General features: G+C 34.8%; 1 protein-coding gene across 5 annotated transcripts in view; it reads left to right on the plus strand.

The window, feature by feature from the left end:
- The window catches only part of LOC145940068 (uncharacterized), a 37,642-nt gene extending 30,836 nt beyond the window's left edge, over positions 1-6,806 (plus strand). For 4 of the 5 annotated variants that reach the window (XM_083044895.1, XM_083044897.1, XM_083044896.1 and 1 more), the window contains 7 exons: positions 16-928; positions 1,126-1,239; positions 1,345-1,740; positions 1,840-2,186; positions 2,326-2,841; positions 2,924-3,319; positions 3,398-6,806. In XM_083044895.1, coding sequence (XP_082901021.1) covers positions 16-928; positions 1,126-1,239; positions 1,345-1,740; positions 1,840-2,186; positions 2,326-2,841; positions 2,924-3,319; positions 3,398-3,959 — 3,244 coding nt within the window. In that variant the 3' untranslated portion in view covers positions 3,960-6,806. The remainder of the gene's footprint in view (positions 1-15; positions 929-1,125; positions 1,240-1,344; positions 1,741-1,839; positions 2,187-2,325; positions 2,842-2,923; positions 3,320-3,397) is intronic. The other variant, XM_083044898.1, reaches the window with a different exon arrangement.
- Positions 6,807-16,162: the final 9,356 nt, after the last annotated feature.

The raw sequence follows: 16,162 nt of genomic DNA on the forward strand, positions 1-16,162 counted from the left end.
AAAAATTTCTTTCAGGTCGCTGGTGATTTTGCATTACTCGCCCAGCAGCGTGATCCCGAATGAGAGGGAATTTACAACGATCAATTTTCCACATTGCGGAGGGCAAAAGGGTTTGATCGGCTGCGCCTACGAATCGAACAGACTAACGAAGCTGGTGTGGGATAGATTGGAGTTGATCGCGAAAATTGCTTTCGAGACGATTAGTCGCGCGAAGTTCAGCCGAGAAATGTATGAGAATCTGATTTCGCGACGTACGTGGGCAGCGAGTAACGTCTCGGACGAACAGATCGCCTGCGATTGGTTGAGAGAGAATCTAAATTATACCCTGACGGAATGGAAGCCCAATAGTGACAACAAGAACATTTTATATGTCGGCGGAATATTTCCCATAGGTGGCAACTCATACATGGCCAAATCGATCGTGATCGCCGCTAAGATGGCAAAAGAAATTATCAACCTTAACAACACACTGCTAAGAGATTATAATCTGACCCTGTTGGCCAACGATGGCCAATGTAAGTCGGATATGGTAATGAAGTCCTTTATCGACTATATCGTACACAATCATTATAAGAAGCTGGTCGGCGTATTAGGACCAGCTTGTTCGGAAACTGTGGAGCCATTGGTCGGAGTGTCAAAACACTACAAAACGGTGATTATTAGCTATAGCGCCGAGGGATCCAATTTCGACGATCGCAGCAAATATCCGTACTTCTTCAGGACTATCGGTGAGAATAGGCAATACAAATACGTCTACCTGCAGCTCTTGCAGAGACTAGGCTGGCATCGAGTGGCCTCATTAACGGAGGATGGACAAAAGTACACCGAGTATATATCATACATGCAAGAAATGCTCAGAGATAAAGGCATCGTCTTCGTTGCGAATGTCAAGTTTCCAAGAGAACGAGAAGCCGACGTGATGACGAATGTATGTTTAATTTATGAGAATAATTGTACAATATGATAATATAATATAAAGATTCAGAGAAAAAAAAACATTTAAATAAATATATAGAAATAACACGATACTTGAACAAATAGAAATCACGAACATTTTTAATAACATTTATGCGAATTATGGATCCCCATAAACTGTAATAGATAATTTTTAATACAAATTTTCAGTATTTACATGATTTGAAAGAAAAGCGAGCAAGAATTATTATCGCAGATGTATATGATGAGGTAGCTCGTCAGGTCATGTGCCAAGCATATAAATTGAAGATGACAGCTGTTCAGGTAATAATTATTCATCGTATATATCATTATTTATGATTGAATCGTAAAAACAAAATTAAAGAGGTAATTCAGTAAGTTTAACGATTTAATTTCTTTTTGACAAAGGGCTACGTCTGGTTTCTTCCGCTTTGGCTCAAACAACAATGGTATGACACCGATTATTACAATCAAGAGGGCGAAAAAGTACCCTGTACCACGAACGAGATGATGAAGGCCATAAATGGACATCTCTGTCTGTCACACGCGTACTTCGCTCGCGACGACGACATAATGCAGGAGGGAATCACAGTGCGCGAATGGCGTGAGCGTTATGAGAACATCTGCCGAATACAGAATCATCAACCCTCTAATTATGCCGGCTACGCCTACGATGCTATGTGGACTTATGCTTACGCTATGGATCGACTTATCCATGAGAATGAGAGTTACGTCTTCGATCTTCACAGCAATCACACGGTCAATCGTCTCACGACCATCATCGGCGAGACCGATTTTAATGGGGTTGGTAGAACAAATTTACCGATTAATTTATTCCATGACGACCTAAAATTATTTATTTATTTATTTATTTATATATTTATATATTTTTATTTTTTTTAGGTATCGGGAAGAATACAATTTCTAGGAGGGCCATCGAGATACTCCGTTATTAATATTGTACAGTTTATCGATAATGAGACACACATTGTTGGTAATTTTTATCCGAATACCTCGGAAGCCAAGCACGAAGTAATCGGCGGTACGTTGGATTTAAATACATCGGCTTTCGTTTGGTTGTCGGAAACGATGCCCGACGATGGTTCAGAGCCTCCGCCGAGATGTGTTTTGGCGGGATTGGCAGAGCTGCTGGATGTATCTTGCGAAGTAGCGATAGTAGTCGCTAATATTATCGGTTTCAGCCTCCTCGGAGCGATTCTAATCATTGGTTTTGTCATGATTAAGCGAAAGTACGTAGTTCATTTTAATTGTTATTCTATATTTATTATATCGTAATACACATATACATATGTTAAATAAAATAATGTTCTTCAAGGAATTGTATTTCTGCATTTTTGTTAAATTATAGTGTTCTGCTATTTTTTATAGATATGACGAAAAAGTACGACAACACGAAAAGTATATGAAGTCCCTGGGTATCGATTTGTCACAAACAGACACTTCTAGTTTGGACGTGTGGGAAATTCCTCGAGATAGAGTAGTGATTAATCGAAAACTTGGAGAGGGAGCCTTCGGTACCGTTTATGGTGGTGAAGCCTTCTTCCCTGACAAGGGCTGGTTAGCTATCGCTGTAAAGACTTTAAAAGTCGGCAGTTCGACCGACGAGAAACTTGACTTTTTGAGCGAGGTCGAGGTCATGAAGAGATTCGAGCACAAGAACATAATCAAATTATTAGGTGTGTGCATAAAGTGTGAACCCGTGTTAACCGTGATGGAATTTATGCTCTACGGCGATCTGAAGACCTATCTGTTGGCCAGAAGACATTTGGTCAACGATCGGAGCTATGAAGATTCTGACGAGATCTCGAATAAAAAATTAACCGCCATGGCGTTGGATGTCGCTAGAGCGCTTAGTTATTTAGCGCAATTAAAGTATGTTCACAGGTAAGATAAAACATTTTCAAATTTACTAATCACAACGCTAATATTGGCGATACCATATTTATTAAATTTATTTTTCTTTCAGAGATGTCGCATCTCGTAATTGTCTAGTGAACGCTCAGCGGGTGGTAAAACTCGGAGACTTCGGTATGACGAGGCCAATGTATGAGAATGACTATTACAAATTTAATCGAAAGGGTAAGAGTATGTTTTTGTTTTTACAGCACTATGGTTCTATCATAGAATGTATTGGCAAATTTTTATTTTCCTCAGGCATGCTACCAGTAAGATGGATGTCGCCAGAATCGCTGGCACTAGGTATCTTCACGCCAGCATCCGATGTCTGGTCTTACGGCGTAATGCTCTACGAGATTGTTACATTCGGCAGTTTCCCTTTTCAAGGAATGAGCAATAATGAAGTACTCTCGCACGTGAAGGCTGGCAATTGTCTCACCGTGCCGAAGAAAGTGAAAATGCAGCTGTAAGTAATAGAGCTTGACGATTATAGCATCTCTCTTTAACGATCCTTTTGTTATGTTCTCTATTTATATATTTACAGTGAAAATTTAATGTATTCCTGTTGGAACGTGGACCATACAAAGAGACCATCGGCGCCGGAGATTGTTGATTTTCTGGCGACGAATCCTCGCATCATCGCACCGTGCCTGGATGTGCCTCTGTCGAGTGTTCAACTAGAGCACACCGCGCAACTTGACATACAATTATCGGAGAACAATCGAAAGTTCTCAATTTCATGGCCATCGCAGCGTTCAATCGCGCAAACTCAAGAATCCAAATCCCCAAACTCACCAGCGCCGCTTCTACTAGACTTGAACGGCCAGGATGACGATCAGACTTTAGACTCTCTGTTGATTGGCATATCCGAACAAGACAGTTCCAGTCCTTTGTTGGACTCTACGAGAGCCTCGATTTTGAAGCAAATGTGGCTCCAAGAGAATTCCAACGACAACCAGGCTCACAGATACGTTAATCTTCAGCCAGGTATGTTAAAATTAAACTGCGAACCCGGTAGAAACGGTAGCGCTGGGAATATACAGATGAAGGAAAGAACGTCCATGCTGTCCGAGAAGAAAAGCACCGATAATGTATCAGTGCTCTGACATAAGTTAAGTAAACGATTTTGTGAAGAAATTGGGGACTAGTCAGAGATGCCTCAAAGCATACGGTGTTCTATTAAAAAGAAGTAACAAGTACAAACTCAACATCACAGAATCAAGGATATGTGGTGAATGTCCTGGAATAAAACAAGGGAGTTAACACAAATGATTTTAAGGTATTTGCCTTTATGGGCGAATGTAATTGAATGTAAGGTCATACCAAAGGATTTTTTTTAACAAGCCCGGAGATCAGCTCTCTGGTGCGGCATTTTAATTAACCAATTAAATATTCTTTGAATTTTTTTAACGATGGAGAAATTATGTTGATTTAAATGGTTATGATAGCAATGAAAACGTTGACTCTTATAAAAAAATTCCTAGTGCGTTTGGGGGTACATATGATATCTCGAAATGTGTGTACTCTCGTATAGCAAAACTCTGTCTCGAATAAATCAAAACTCATTGGACGACGAGGCCTAATTGAAATACTAATGGTCGAAAATAAATTACTTTAATAATTTTAAGATTTTTCTGATAACATGAGGGTCTTTTTACGACATTTTAAATAGCACGTCTAAATTATAGCTTGACGTGTATATTCATACATACATATATTTGTGTGGGAATAATATAAAGCATATAATCGAGACAGCTAGCTATAGACGGTGAAACTAATTTACCGGATTCAGTTTTGAGACTGACCTCCATTGCGAAATTTAATCGCATCATCTGATCGGTTGGTAGACATAGATGACTGATATATCATCGCAGGCAAATAGCTAAAGGGTATAAAAGAGAAAAATGACTTCTCATAGAGGTATGTATTTCGCGAAACCTAAGAGACGATCAACATTAATTGTATCCTTCATCCAGCAGTTCTGTCGCCTTCTGCTCACTGCATCTTTAAGACTGATCCTCCGAGATGCAAGGGACGCACCGTATCGTTCTTTATCCTTTGTTTTTTTTTATTTCTTGTCGACTGTCGAGTAATACATAGTTCGTTGGAGAAGAAACTAGCGCATTTGAATAAATAAGATCCGGTTTGCGACGTTTGCGTAACCATGACATTTTTTTCTCGCTTGTTGCACTTAAAAGATCAGTGAACAATTCTTCCCTGCTTTTTAATATCTCTTTCGCGAATGCGATTACACGTTTGTCGATCACATGTCACCACTGCGTTCTCGCCAACACATCACACAGGTTAATTAATGTTGTAAGATTAATCACCGGCTGGCTGCGTACTCGATCGACAGGTGCAATTATTTATTATGTAATATAACGAGTGGATTTCTTGCGAAAGATTTTTATATTGAATATGTTTCTCGTTAAGGATCCTTAATAGCATTCTTGTATAAAAGTAGTGTCGTCAGATGATAGATATAGCATACATCATATTTTGTATAAATAAATTCACATATAATATTTAACTCTTTCCGGCATCAGTCGACAGTTCCTTGAGAATTGCTTCTTTTTATGTTCCTGCATTCTCGAATGAATGATAGAAAGATAGAACTGTACGTAAAATGTATGAGCCCCTTATTTTTAAAGTGACGATTAAAGAATTTTTCGAATCTTAATTTACACCGCTTTCGAAATAAGTGACTTGTATGTAAAACAGAGCGTGCCATTCATTAAATAGCAAAGAATCATGCAACCAGTTACTATACTTGAGTATAATTTAAAGAATTGTTATCATAGGATTATAAAGTATGTGCTGGAAAGGGTTAAGTCTCAGCATCCGCTGTTCATTATGACTGAATAGCTGTAATTAAGAGAGTTCACTGAAAATGTTCGCATAGAGCATCAAAGACTCCGATAGAAAAGTATTTTTAATTCTCGATTCCAATTCATAACTGCACATTCGGCAACGTTGTGAGAAACGTGTCTTCAATTTATACTACATTGTATGCGCAATATTATACTATACGTTCTTTGCATCATGAAAGGCAGAGTATAGATGATATTCATTCAAGCATCACTATCCGACAATCTTTCTAAGACTTATTTCATTATAGTTATAATTTTTTAATACGTATATTTTATTTGAAAAAGCTCAAATAAAAAGATAGACAAATAAAAACCTATGTAGAGATAAAAAATAAAGATATATATAAAATATCCATAAAAATAATGCAAGATGAGTTAAAAAATAAGAAAATAATATTTATTTTTATTTAAATTTTTTTATACTTATAAAAAAAGAATAGCTGCTTTTTCTCAAATATAAATCGCTCGAGTTTCATAGCAACATTTATGTACTATATACATGTATAGATAAATAAAGATATTAGATATTATATTATACGCCAGTATCGCGCGCACATACATCACAATGATTAGAAAATTAGTTTTTATTATTGCGTGTAGAGATAAACTTTTTTTACTATTCGTCTGATCGAGGAATAATATCTGCGAATGCGTCGCGATCGGATATATTCCTTTGACAGATATAGATTATAGGCTGTTGTAAAAAGAATTTTTACATATATTTGTACATACTGCGGCATATTACTAAGTCCTTCCTATATGTATATATGTATATATATATATATATATATATATATATATATAAAATATATGTATATATGTGTGTATATATATATATATATGTATGTATATATATATAGTTAACTTTATTAAAATAGTCTCGGCGATTTTTTGCCAGATATATACGGCGATTACTCCTAGAGCACGTATATAGAACCCTTGATTTTACTCGCTACCGATTATATCAGTGTTATTTATTGTCAAATTACATATATTGTAATTGAACCCATGGCGAATGATATTCGCAGCATATGTTCCTTGAGCGCATACTAATTGTGCCTTTTGGAATTAAATAACGTTAAACACAAGTCTGTTTTTTATTATTTATACACAACCTCATTGTATATTGTATCTTTATATATATATTTACATTGTATATAAAGTACCTCTCATTGTACCTTTATATACATTTTTTTTACAATAATTTACATTTATTTTAGAATTTGAAATGTATGACATATATATTATGTCACATATGTATATTTAACATTTTTTTTCTTTTACAAGTGTAAAACTATAAAAATGTATATTCACATTACGAGACAAATATGCCATTTTTATACACTGTACTTTTTTCAGATTTGTTCTATAATTATTATTCAATTTTTTATAATTTATTCTATTATTCTAATTGTTTATCATGGATTATTGGAACGTTTTATAATTTTATAACTATTACGTTACGATTTTATAAATAGAAAAGAAATATATTAAAGAGAAATTTAAAAAATTTATAAAGAATAAATATATGTATAATCTATATATGAAACTAAAACATATATGTGTAACTGTGATATTGCTCCTTTTATATGGCAACGCAAGCATCTTCTGTGACATGTGGGATAGCTTCATCCAGGATTAGCTTTAAATCAAGCGGAACAGTACAGTGTATGTATATTTAAGTATTAGTTGTAAAATATAATGTTAAAAGCAAAGCGTTTTTTTTTTGATAAATTATATCGTTAATACATTAAATTGAAAGAAAAACAATGATGCATCTATTTTTTTTTTATATCAAATAGTTGTCGGAATATCATCAGCAGTTAAATGATTTCAATAGTTATCTTAAAACCTTTATATATACGTTTCCTCCGATAGTTTGCGCCACCATGAACTATTGTTGCATTGATTTTGTAATATATTAAACGTTTTGTATGAGTTACACATTAAAGATATTTAGTCTTAATGGGTTAATTAAATTTAAGTAAATATTAAATATTTTTAGACGTAAGAGTTTACATGTTTTTTTAAGCATTAATGTGCAATTTTGAATTATATTACGACACCATTGTTTATATTCCTTTGGATATACGTACATAAACGGAGAGATGAATTATTTATTACTAGAAGATTAATGTATTGCGGCGTTTATCCTTATTTTATTTAGTTGAGCCTGTGCGATTCGATCGTTTTACTACGCGTTCTCAATCCGAGTTATATTTAGATCGTCGATTGTTAGAATCAAATATATTTCGTCTTATGCTTTATCATTCACTTTTTCAACGATCTAATCTAAGTATAACTAATTGTCAGATTAAAAACGCGCAATAAAATAATCGAGTCGCAGGATCGAGTAAATAAAATAAAAGAAGTTTTTTTCCAAACTACATTAATCGTCTAATAAATAATTAATCCCTATATTTTAAAATACTGGTATAATTTAATATTATATAATTATAATAATATTTTTAATATTACTATTTCATATTTGTATAATATTATTATAATTATATATATATGTATAAATGAAGATATAACGCCAGGTATTTCCTGTGCGTTATATCTTCATTCTCGGCCGTTTCTTTAGCGGAAGCTAAAAAAATAAAAATAAAAAGAAAAGATCACGACATCCGAGAAAACTCTGGCGGTGTACACTGTAAGTCTTCTTCAGTGACAACGCGTGTATGCGGGTATTCGCAGCGAAATACCACAGATATTCGCGATAATAACGGCAATTCTATGCCTCAACGTGTCTTTGCCATTACAGCTACTTACACAAGTATCTTTACAATATATACATACATATCCGCTCTAAATGATCAAAAGTCGTTCTACCAGTCCATTGTTTACTTCGGCTAGCTTTTCTCCTAGCTTTTCTAAATCAAGATATGAAGATAACATCGTAGGAAGCCACGGGAGGTCCGCCTGCTCTCTCTTTTGTAACAGATCTTATAGTGTATTCCTACCTGTTCCAACTGTTCTCAGGAGCTCGATCATTATAATGTTAAATGATTCGGCGGAGGTCCGTGTTAACGTGCCGATGCTCGTATCAACAGACGCCTTTTCTTCGATGTGGAGCACGGTTATTACGTGATTTAAAAACGGTGAGTTGCTACAACGCTATAGTATAACATTACTTTACAGCCAAAAATTATTCTAAATAAGACAAAGTGTCGTATAGATTTTTAGATGCTGAAAACGATGCCGCAAACCAAATTTCACTAGCACGTCAGATCTCCAAAATAATTGAGGTTTAATATGTAAAAATGGCTTTTTTGCGATTTTTTTATAAAATAGGTTAACGTTATCTTGAAAATCTGATATCATAATGTATATTATTCACCCCCTATAAAATGCTTTTTTTTTATTTCAATGTGTTACTTTTTAGCCATGTTATGAAAGATTGATTTTATCATTATTTGTCCTTTTTTAGATTATACCACTTTTGTCTGGAATATTTGTTTTGAAAATGTATTTGCTTCGAAAAATCCAAGGTGAACAATTAAAATGAGACATTTTATATATAAATATACATTTGGTGGAAACCATTGCGATAAGTTACACTGTGTATATGTATTGATAGCCCTAAACTACAAATTAAAAGTATAATTATATATGACTTTATCATCATCAGGCGGAATATTTGCTTTCTCAGCAAAACTCTGTAAGGATTTAAATCCTTCCTAACCTAAACTAAAAAGTAAGATATCGAAATATATAAAAATGCATTTTATAAGGGATGCACAATACATTCATGACTTCTGATCAGAATTTCAAAATAACGTTGATCTTTTTTACAAAAAAAATCTCAATTATCATCACAAAAAAGCTATTTTTTTGCATATCAAACCTAAATTATTTCGGAAATCTGGCGTGCTGGTGAAAATCGGCTTGCGGCATTGTTTTCATCAGTATCCAAAAATCTATAAGAAACCTTGTCTGGTTCCAAATAATGAAAAAAAATATTTTTTGTAAACTAGTGTATAATTAATAATTATATATCTTATTATCTTATTAACTGCAAATTCGAAACATTGATGATCGAGTTAAACCGTGAAGGATTTTAAAGACAGTTTTTTATACCATACTTTTCTTCAGAAAAAAAAATTCGTTTAAGATTATTACACTACAAACGAATAAAAGAGATTGCACTGAGTTATCGTGATATATGGATCTTTTTGATTGAGAATGATATATAAAGCAAAATATAGTTCTTAATTTTTCATTCTTCACCGTGAGGAAATTTTTGATGTCCTTGACGATGGTGAAATGATAATTTGTCCTGCGAACTGGTTTCTACAGAGGCACGCAACTGGTTGCAAAATTATATTTGGTAGCAGATATCCGATAAGAATTAAATAATGGCCAAGCCAGAGTCAGCGAAAGCTTACTCGTAACGAAGCGAAAAATTCCAAAGCATTCTCGCGTGTTTATTCTTTATTTTCTGCACTTATTTGCATATACTCGTTTGTCGGCGATAAACTTACTTAATTTTAAGTATTTAAATAATTTACATATTGCTTTATTTAAATGTTAATGCTTTATATTACATAATTTAAATAAATTTTATATATTGCTGATTTTAATATATTAAATATATACATATAATTTTATTTTCTAAAATTCTCTCACTGAGAATACTATATCATTATTTTTACCGTAATATTTATGCGTTATAATAAATAATTTTAATAATATGTCTATATAAGGGAAATGTTCAATCGGTGTATTAGAATTAATGATTCTATCTACCTAATGAATCTACACTCGATGTAGTACGATTTACGGTTGCATTGTCATTTTCACTGATATCTGATATGAGCAACAAAGATTATTAAATACAATTAATTTATAAATAATGGGTGGTCCTTGAAAGGCTTTCGACCTTTGAAAGTCCAATTCATATAATATTGATAAAAGTTCACGACTGTTCTGTCACGAGTATCTATATCTCGGCCGCGATCAGCAGGATGCAAGAATTCTTGTCGCAAGAATATGACATTGCTCTCGTTCTCGTGATTACGATTGGGGTAGCTTCGCGTCCAGGAGTTGTTCATAAACGAGATCGTTATCGCGCTGCAGTTTATCGTATCCATCCGTTCGCGGTATGTGTATGGCTACTGATCGCGGACCCTGATGACATTCGTGGGATAACAATAACTATACCGATCACGATCTGTGATTGTATAGCTAACCATGGACACTGATGTTGATGAGCGAGAGCCGCGTGTTACTGTCATTTCGTTTTACATATCGATTGACTGAAAACGTGACCCAAAACTTCTTGTATGTTGAATGTCATCGCTGTAATGTAATTTTAATCGGTTCGATCATTTTGTAGAAGATTCATTTCAAATAAGTAGTATGTACATACATACATACATACACATTTGATTAATCGAAATATTATACAGGGTGTCCCAAAATTAGACGTCAAATCGACAAACTTCAGGTAGTTATAAAGGACATCAAAACAAGCCAATTTTATCAGTAAATGATGTAAATGATGTAAATGAGCCGTTTTGGCATTAGAGTGGTTTTTGAAGTGAAGTATATTTTCTTCTCTTCCATTATATCTAGCTTCCTCATAAATCAGATGCATATCGGCCAGTTCTTTGTAAGAAAACTTGTCCATTTCAAACATGAATTTCGACTAAATAATAATGAATACTGACAATGAATGTAACGCTGAATAAATACTCAATGCTGTGATACTGACAATGAGCTTAACCAACAATGTCTTATTTAAACAATGTTAAACAATGTCAAAGAATGTCTTATTGTTATAGTCAAACCATGTTCTACATATATCAAACAATATTTTAGTCTCTGATTCTCTAATGCAAAAACGGCTTATTTAAGGATGGATTTATTGACAAACTGATTAGTTTTTTTTGATGTCCGTTATAACCACTTGAAGTTTGTCGGTCTAATTTTGGGACATCCTAATATAATTGCTTTTTACATCAAAGCGACGAAAAATTAACGAATATTTCCGACCCGCGCGTTTTCGCTCAAAATAAAATTTAATAAAATCGTTATTCGATTATTAATGAAACAAGTTGAGGGCGCTCGATACAGTAGACTAGAGATTTGCGAAGGTGTTGCGGAATTTGCATTGTAAATTACTCATCATGGATACGATGCGTGGACTATTCGGCCATTGTCATTATGCAAATGACAGCGTAGTCTGAATAATGATAGTCGTGCACTCATATACTAACACGTAAATGTGCTTTTATCGTTTTAAAGACAAATGCAAATCATAAATTCGCTCCAAAACTAGTTTGTGCTGTCGTTCATTTTTGCGATGTCCGCTTGATATAAGATATGATTATGTTCTCAATATTAAAGAGAAATAAATCTAGTGTTTATTTGACATTTGTTCATTTTTGTTGTTGCGTCATAAAATATTGGAATATTGTATCGATCTTTGTCAATGAAGGATCTTCCGCCTTTGTTTGCGATGGAGAGAGATCGAGGAAGAATGGCTCGGAGCTCGATTTGCATACCGCGATCAAGGAGGCACGTGGGCCAACGCGGCGTAATGAGCCGCACTTATGCATACACGTGCAGTGACACCTTCCCTGCTCGGAAGTGTGAATCATCATTCAAGCTCGAGATGAAAATTTCCTCGAGAGAAATCTTCGTCGCATCTCCGTCGCATCCTCGCTCGTCTCTGCGTCTAGTCCACGTCATCGTCCTGCTGTCGATGAACAATGCATGAGGTACCTCGACGAAGGCGTCTACGGCGTATACAACTAGTTATTATAACGTTAAATTATAGATATCCGCATACAAGGTGACACGCAACATTTCGTGCGCATGCATACTGATAATTTATTCGACGGCGCGCTCGTAAATGGATAGTCGTCTAGGCGCAAGATAATTGAACACTTGACTCTTGTATTTTCAGGTGCGAAAAGAATGACCAGTTAATTCGATGGCGATTTTTGGAAAACGAATTTAAGTCGTATAAATCGAAAATCGATATAATCGATTTCACTCTGATGTTCTCTTGTGGAAAAAAAAGGTATAATATTCGAAATATCTCATTCTCGCAAAGCGGGATAAAGCACCTGCGAGCGGATAATAGCGGTCTAGAAGAAAAAGGTCGCCAATGACTGTCAGAGTGTCCGGGTACGCGAGGTTATCCGTGTCACGGATCAGCGCTATTCGTTCTGAATTCCCTGCCGGCGAACGGCTGATCCGGGCGAATGGAAAACAGAGATACCACGGAACCGGCAATCAGGAGAAAGAGAAACTTGCTCTAGAAGAGGAGACACCCACTTATCCTTTATGTTAGGTACGATCATGGCCCCGACAAACGCACATAATACATACACATATAGCAATAACACAATCAGATCGATCATTTATCGCGAAACTTCATATCTGAATTAATTGGTAATTCGACTATTTTATATAAAAAACGAGATAATTTAAAATGTAAGTATATTGATCACATAATTGATTTTTCATTTCCTTCCATTTAATTCGGAGAGAGAATGAATAATGTCTCTTATTCGATTAAAACTTCATTATGATCATTATATTACGTTATCAGAAACAATGGTACATAGCATGCACATTGTCTTCGTGTCATGGCTGGAACACAAGTGGACTGGAAGTTAGACGGATTATCAGGACAGCAAGAATGATTCTGAACGGGGGCTGGCCAACGTCAACTCCGGCGACGCCGATTGCGGTGTTGGAACAGAATCATCGACGTACGACCGGTTCATGTTCGCCACGACGCATTCTCCAGCCCTATGAATGAATGTGGCGCCAAGTGAATGGAGTGCGTCTGTGTCGACTGTGCCTACGCACGACTTGCAACGTGATCCGGAGCCGTCCGTCTGTCTGACTCCCTCGTGCCCTGCTACGCACGCGTGCGTAGGAATTGCGCGCTTGAAGATCGGTGACTAATTTGCACGCGTTTTACCTACGCGCGTGTCGGTTGTTGTGCCCATTTGTCGGAGAGATGGACCACCAACATCGATATAGTTTTCGAGATAAATGCTATTCTCGGGGTCGCGATTCGTCGGCGAACTGAAAAGATAACACTAGTTTACAGCCAAAAATTATTTTAAACCGGACAAAGTGTTTATTATAGATTTTTGAGTGCTGAAAACGATGCCGCAAATCAAATTTCACTAGCACGTCAGATTTCCAAAATAATTGAAGTTTAATGTGTAAAAAATGGTTTTTTTGCGATATTTAAGATTTTTTTGTAAAAAAGGTTAACATTATCTGAAAAGTCTGATCAAATATCATAAATATATTATCCATCCCCTATAAAAAATGTATTTTTTTAAAAATTTTAATATCTTACTTTTTAGCCATGTTATGAAATATAAAAGCTAGGAATGCTAATATTTCTTATATGGAAATGCTCCTGAGGAAAAAAGGTTTTTTGGAAACAAATAATTTTTTCCAAAATTGATTTTATTTGTCGCCCTTTCAGATCATACAACTTTTATCTGGAACATTTTTGTTTCGAAAAATTCAATGTGGGAAATTAAAATGAGACACTCTATATATAAATATATATTTAATGGAATCTATTTCGATAAGTTACACTGTGTGTGTATCGATAGCCTTAAACTACAAATTATGAGTATAATTATATATGACTTCGTCATCATAGGCAGGATATTTGCTATCTCAGCAAAACTCCATATTTAAATCCTTCTTAACATGACTAAAAAGTAAAATATCGAAATAAAAAAAAATGCATTTTATAGGGGATGAATAATACATTTATGACATCTGATCAGCATTTCCAAATAATAATAACGTTTATCTTTTTCACAAAAAATTTCAAATATCGCAAAAAAGCCATTTTTTGCATATTAAACCTTAATTATTATATTTCAGAAACCTGACGTGCTGGTGAAAATTGGCTTGCGGCATCGTTCTCAACATCCAAAAATCTATAAGAAACATCTTGTGTTTTAAAATTATGAAAAAAAAAAAAATTTTTTTTTATAAATTAATGTAATGTTTTTTGTGATATTTTGATAAATAAAATTTATAATTATATTAATAAAATTAAAATCAAACACATGCACAAAAAAATATCAAGTTAAATATAAATTAATTAATATTCTCAAACGCGGGACATCTGTCTACTTTACTTTCACTTATTCTCAACTCGTTTAATCCTCTCTGTTTTTCTTTTTTTACGATACGTTAAAATAAAAGGGGATAAAAAAAGATCCAGTTTCATGTCGACCATGAAGAAATCCGGTCGCTACCTGTTTGGAAGGCAATGGTCGACGAAAAGGTGCCTGAAGGAACCGGTGGACAAGACGAGCGATGTATTTGTACGTACACGTATGCACATATACCTGTTCGAGGATGGCCCGCAGCCGGCGGTCAGTGATCTTATCACAGAATAGTCCGTGTCCGAATGACGGGCAGGTATTAGGCAATTACGCGCCACTTAATTGCTGATTACTCAAGGACGCGGTGGCTGGTCGCTAATTACACGCGCTGACAATTTATGCCGCTTGTTCGCGCCCGGGCGATAATTGCCGGGCGGCTTCCAGTGACACACGATTTTGCGGAACCGCGGAATCACTGTGATTTTGAAAGGACGGACCCGTAATTATCGCTGTCACATCCTGTGCTTCATCGATCACGTCATTTGGAAAATGTCTTCCCTTTTTAGAAGAGTTAAAGAGTCAATAAACCCATTGGGGCGATCGTTTATTAGAAACGTAATTTTCCAAAAGTATGCAATTTGCAAAATATTTTTTTTAAAGCAACTATGTGTTTTCTTTACACCAATTGATTGGTCTTATTATTTTGTGCATAAAAGTATTACAGCTAGTAAGATTACCGAAAACTGAATATTTCACAAGATATTTAATATTTTATATCAAAATACTGTAAACTTCAAGTCTCATAACTCGGAAAGTACTTAATAAAAAATAACTCAATTATAGTGTTTTGGAAAGCTCTCGAGGTAAGCTACAAGAATATATGTAATGAAAAATAGGGAGTTCCATTTAAAAAATTCAAAGTGATTTTTATGTGACCTTGACAATGCTATTCAAGGTCATACTAATATTATTATATAATGCGCCACTTATAGAGCCCTACAACTTTTGTATGAAACATTTTTCACGAAAATGCGTTGTTTCCTCAAAAAACTGCTGATACGCTCTGAAACACTCTATTTATCTCTCTTTCTCTCTACCAATTCGATATAAAACATTAATTTCGATTTTCATAACCTATGCTGTCTTGAGGGAAATTATCATCGATGCACTTGTTTGGATTGAATAGCAATAAATATATTGAGCTGCGATGAACGTGTATACTATTTCCGCGATAAAGCATATACAATAAAGTAAATTCTCGCGAAATCGAATCTGCGAGATAATTAAGCATCGATGTAAAGTTCTCACATACATTTTAATCAATTATGG

The sequence above is a fragment of the Prenolepis imparis genome, unplaced genomic scaffold, assembly GCF_030444845.1.
Source record: "Prenolepis imparis isolate NDT839.2.m4 unplaced genomic scaffold, iyPreImpa1.0 SCAF_8, whole genome shotgun sequence".
NCBI classification, from domain to species: domain Eukaryota; kingdom Metazoa; phylum Arthropoda; class Insecta; order Hymenoptera; family Formicidae; genus Prenolepis; species Prenolepis imparis.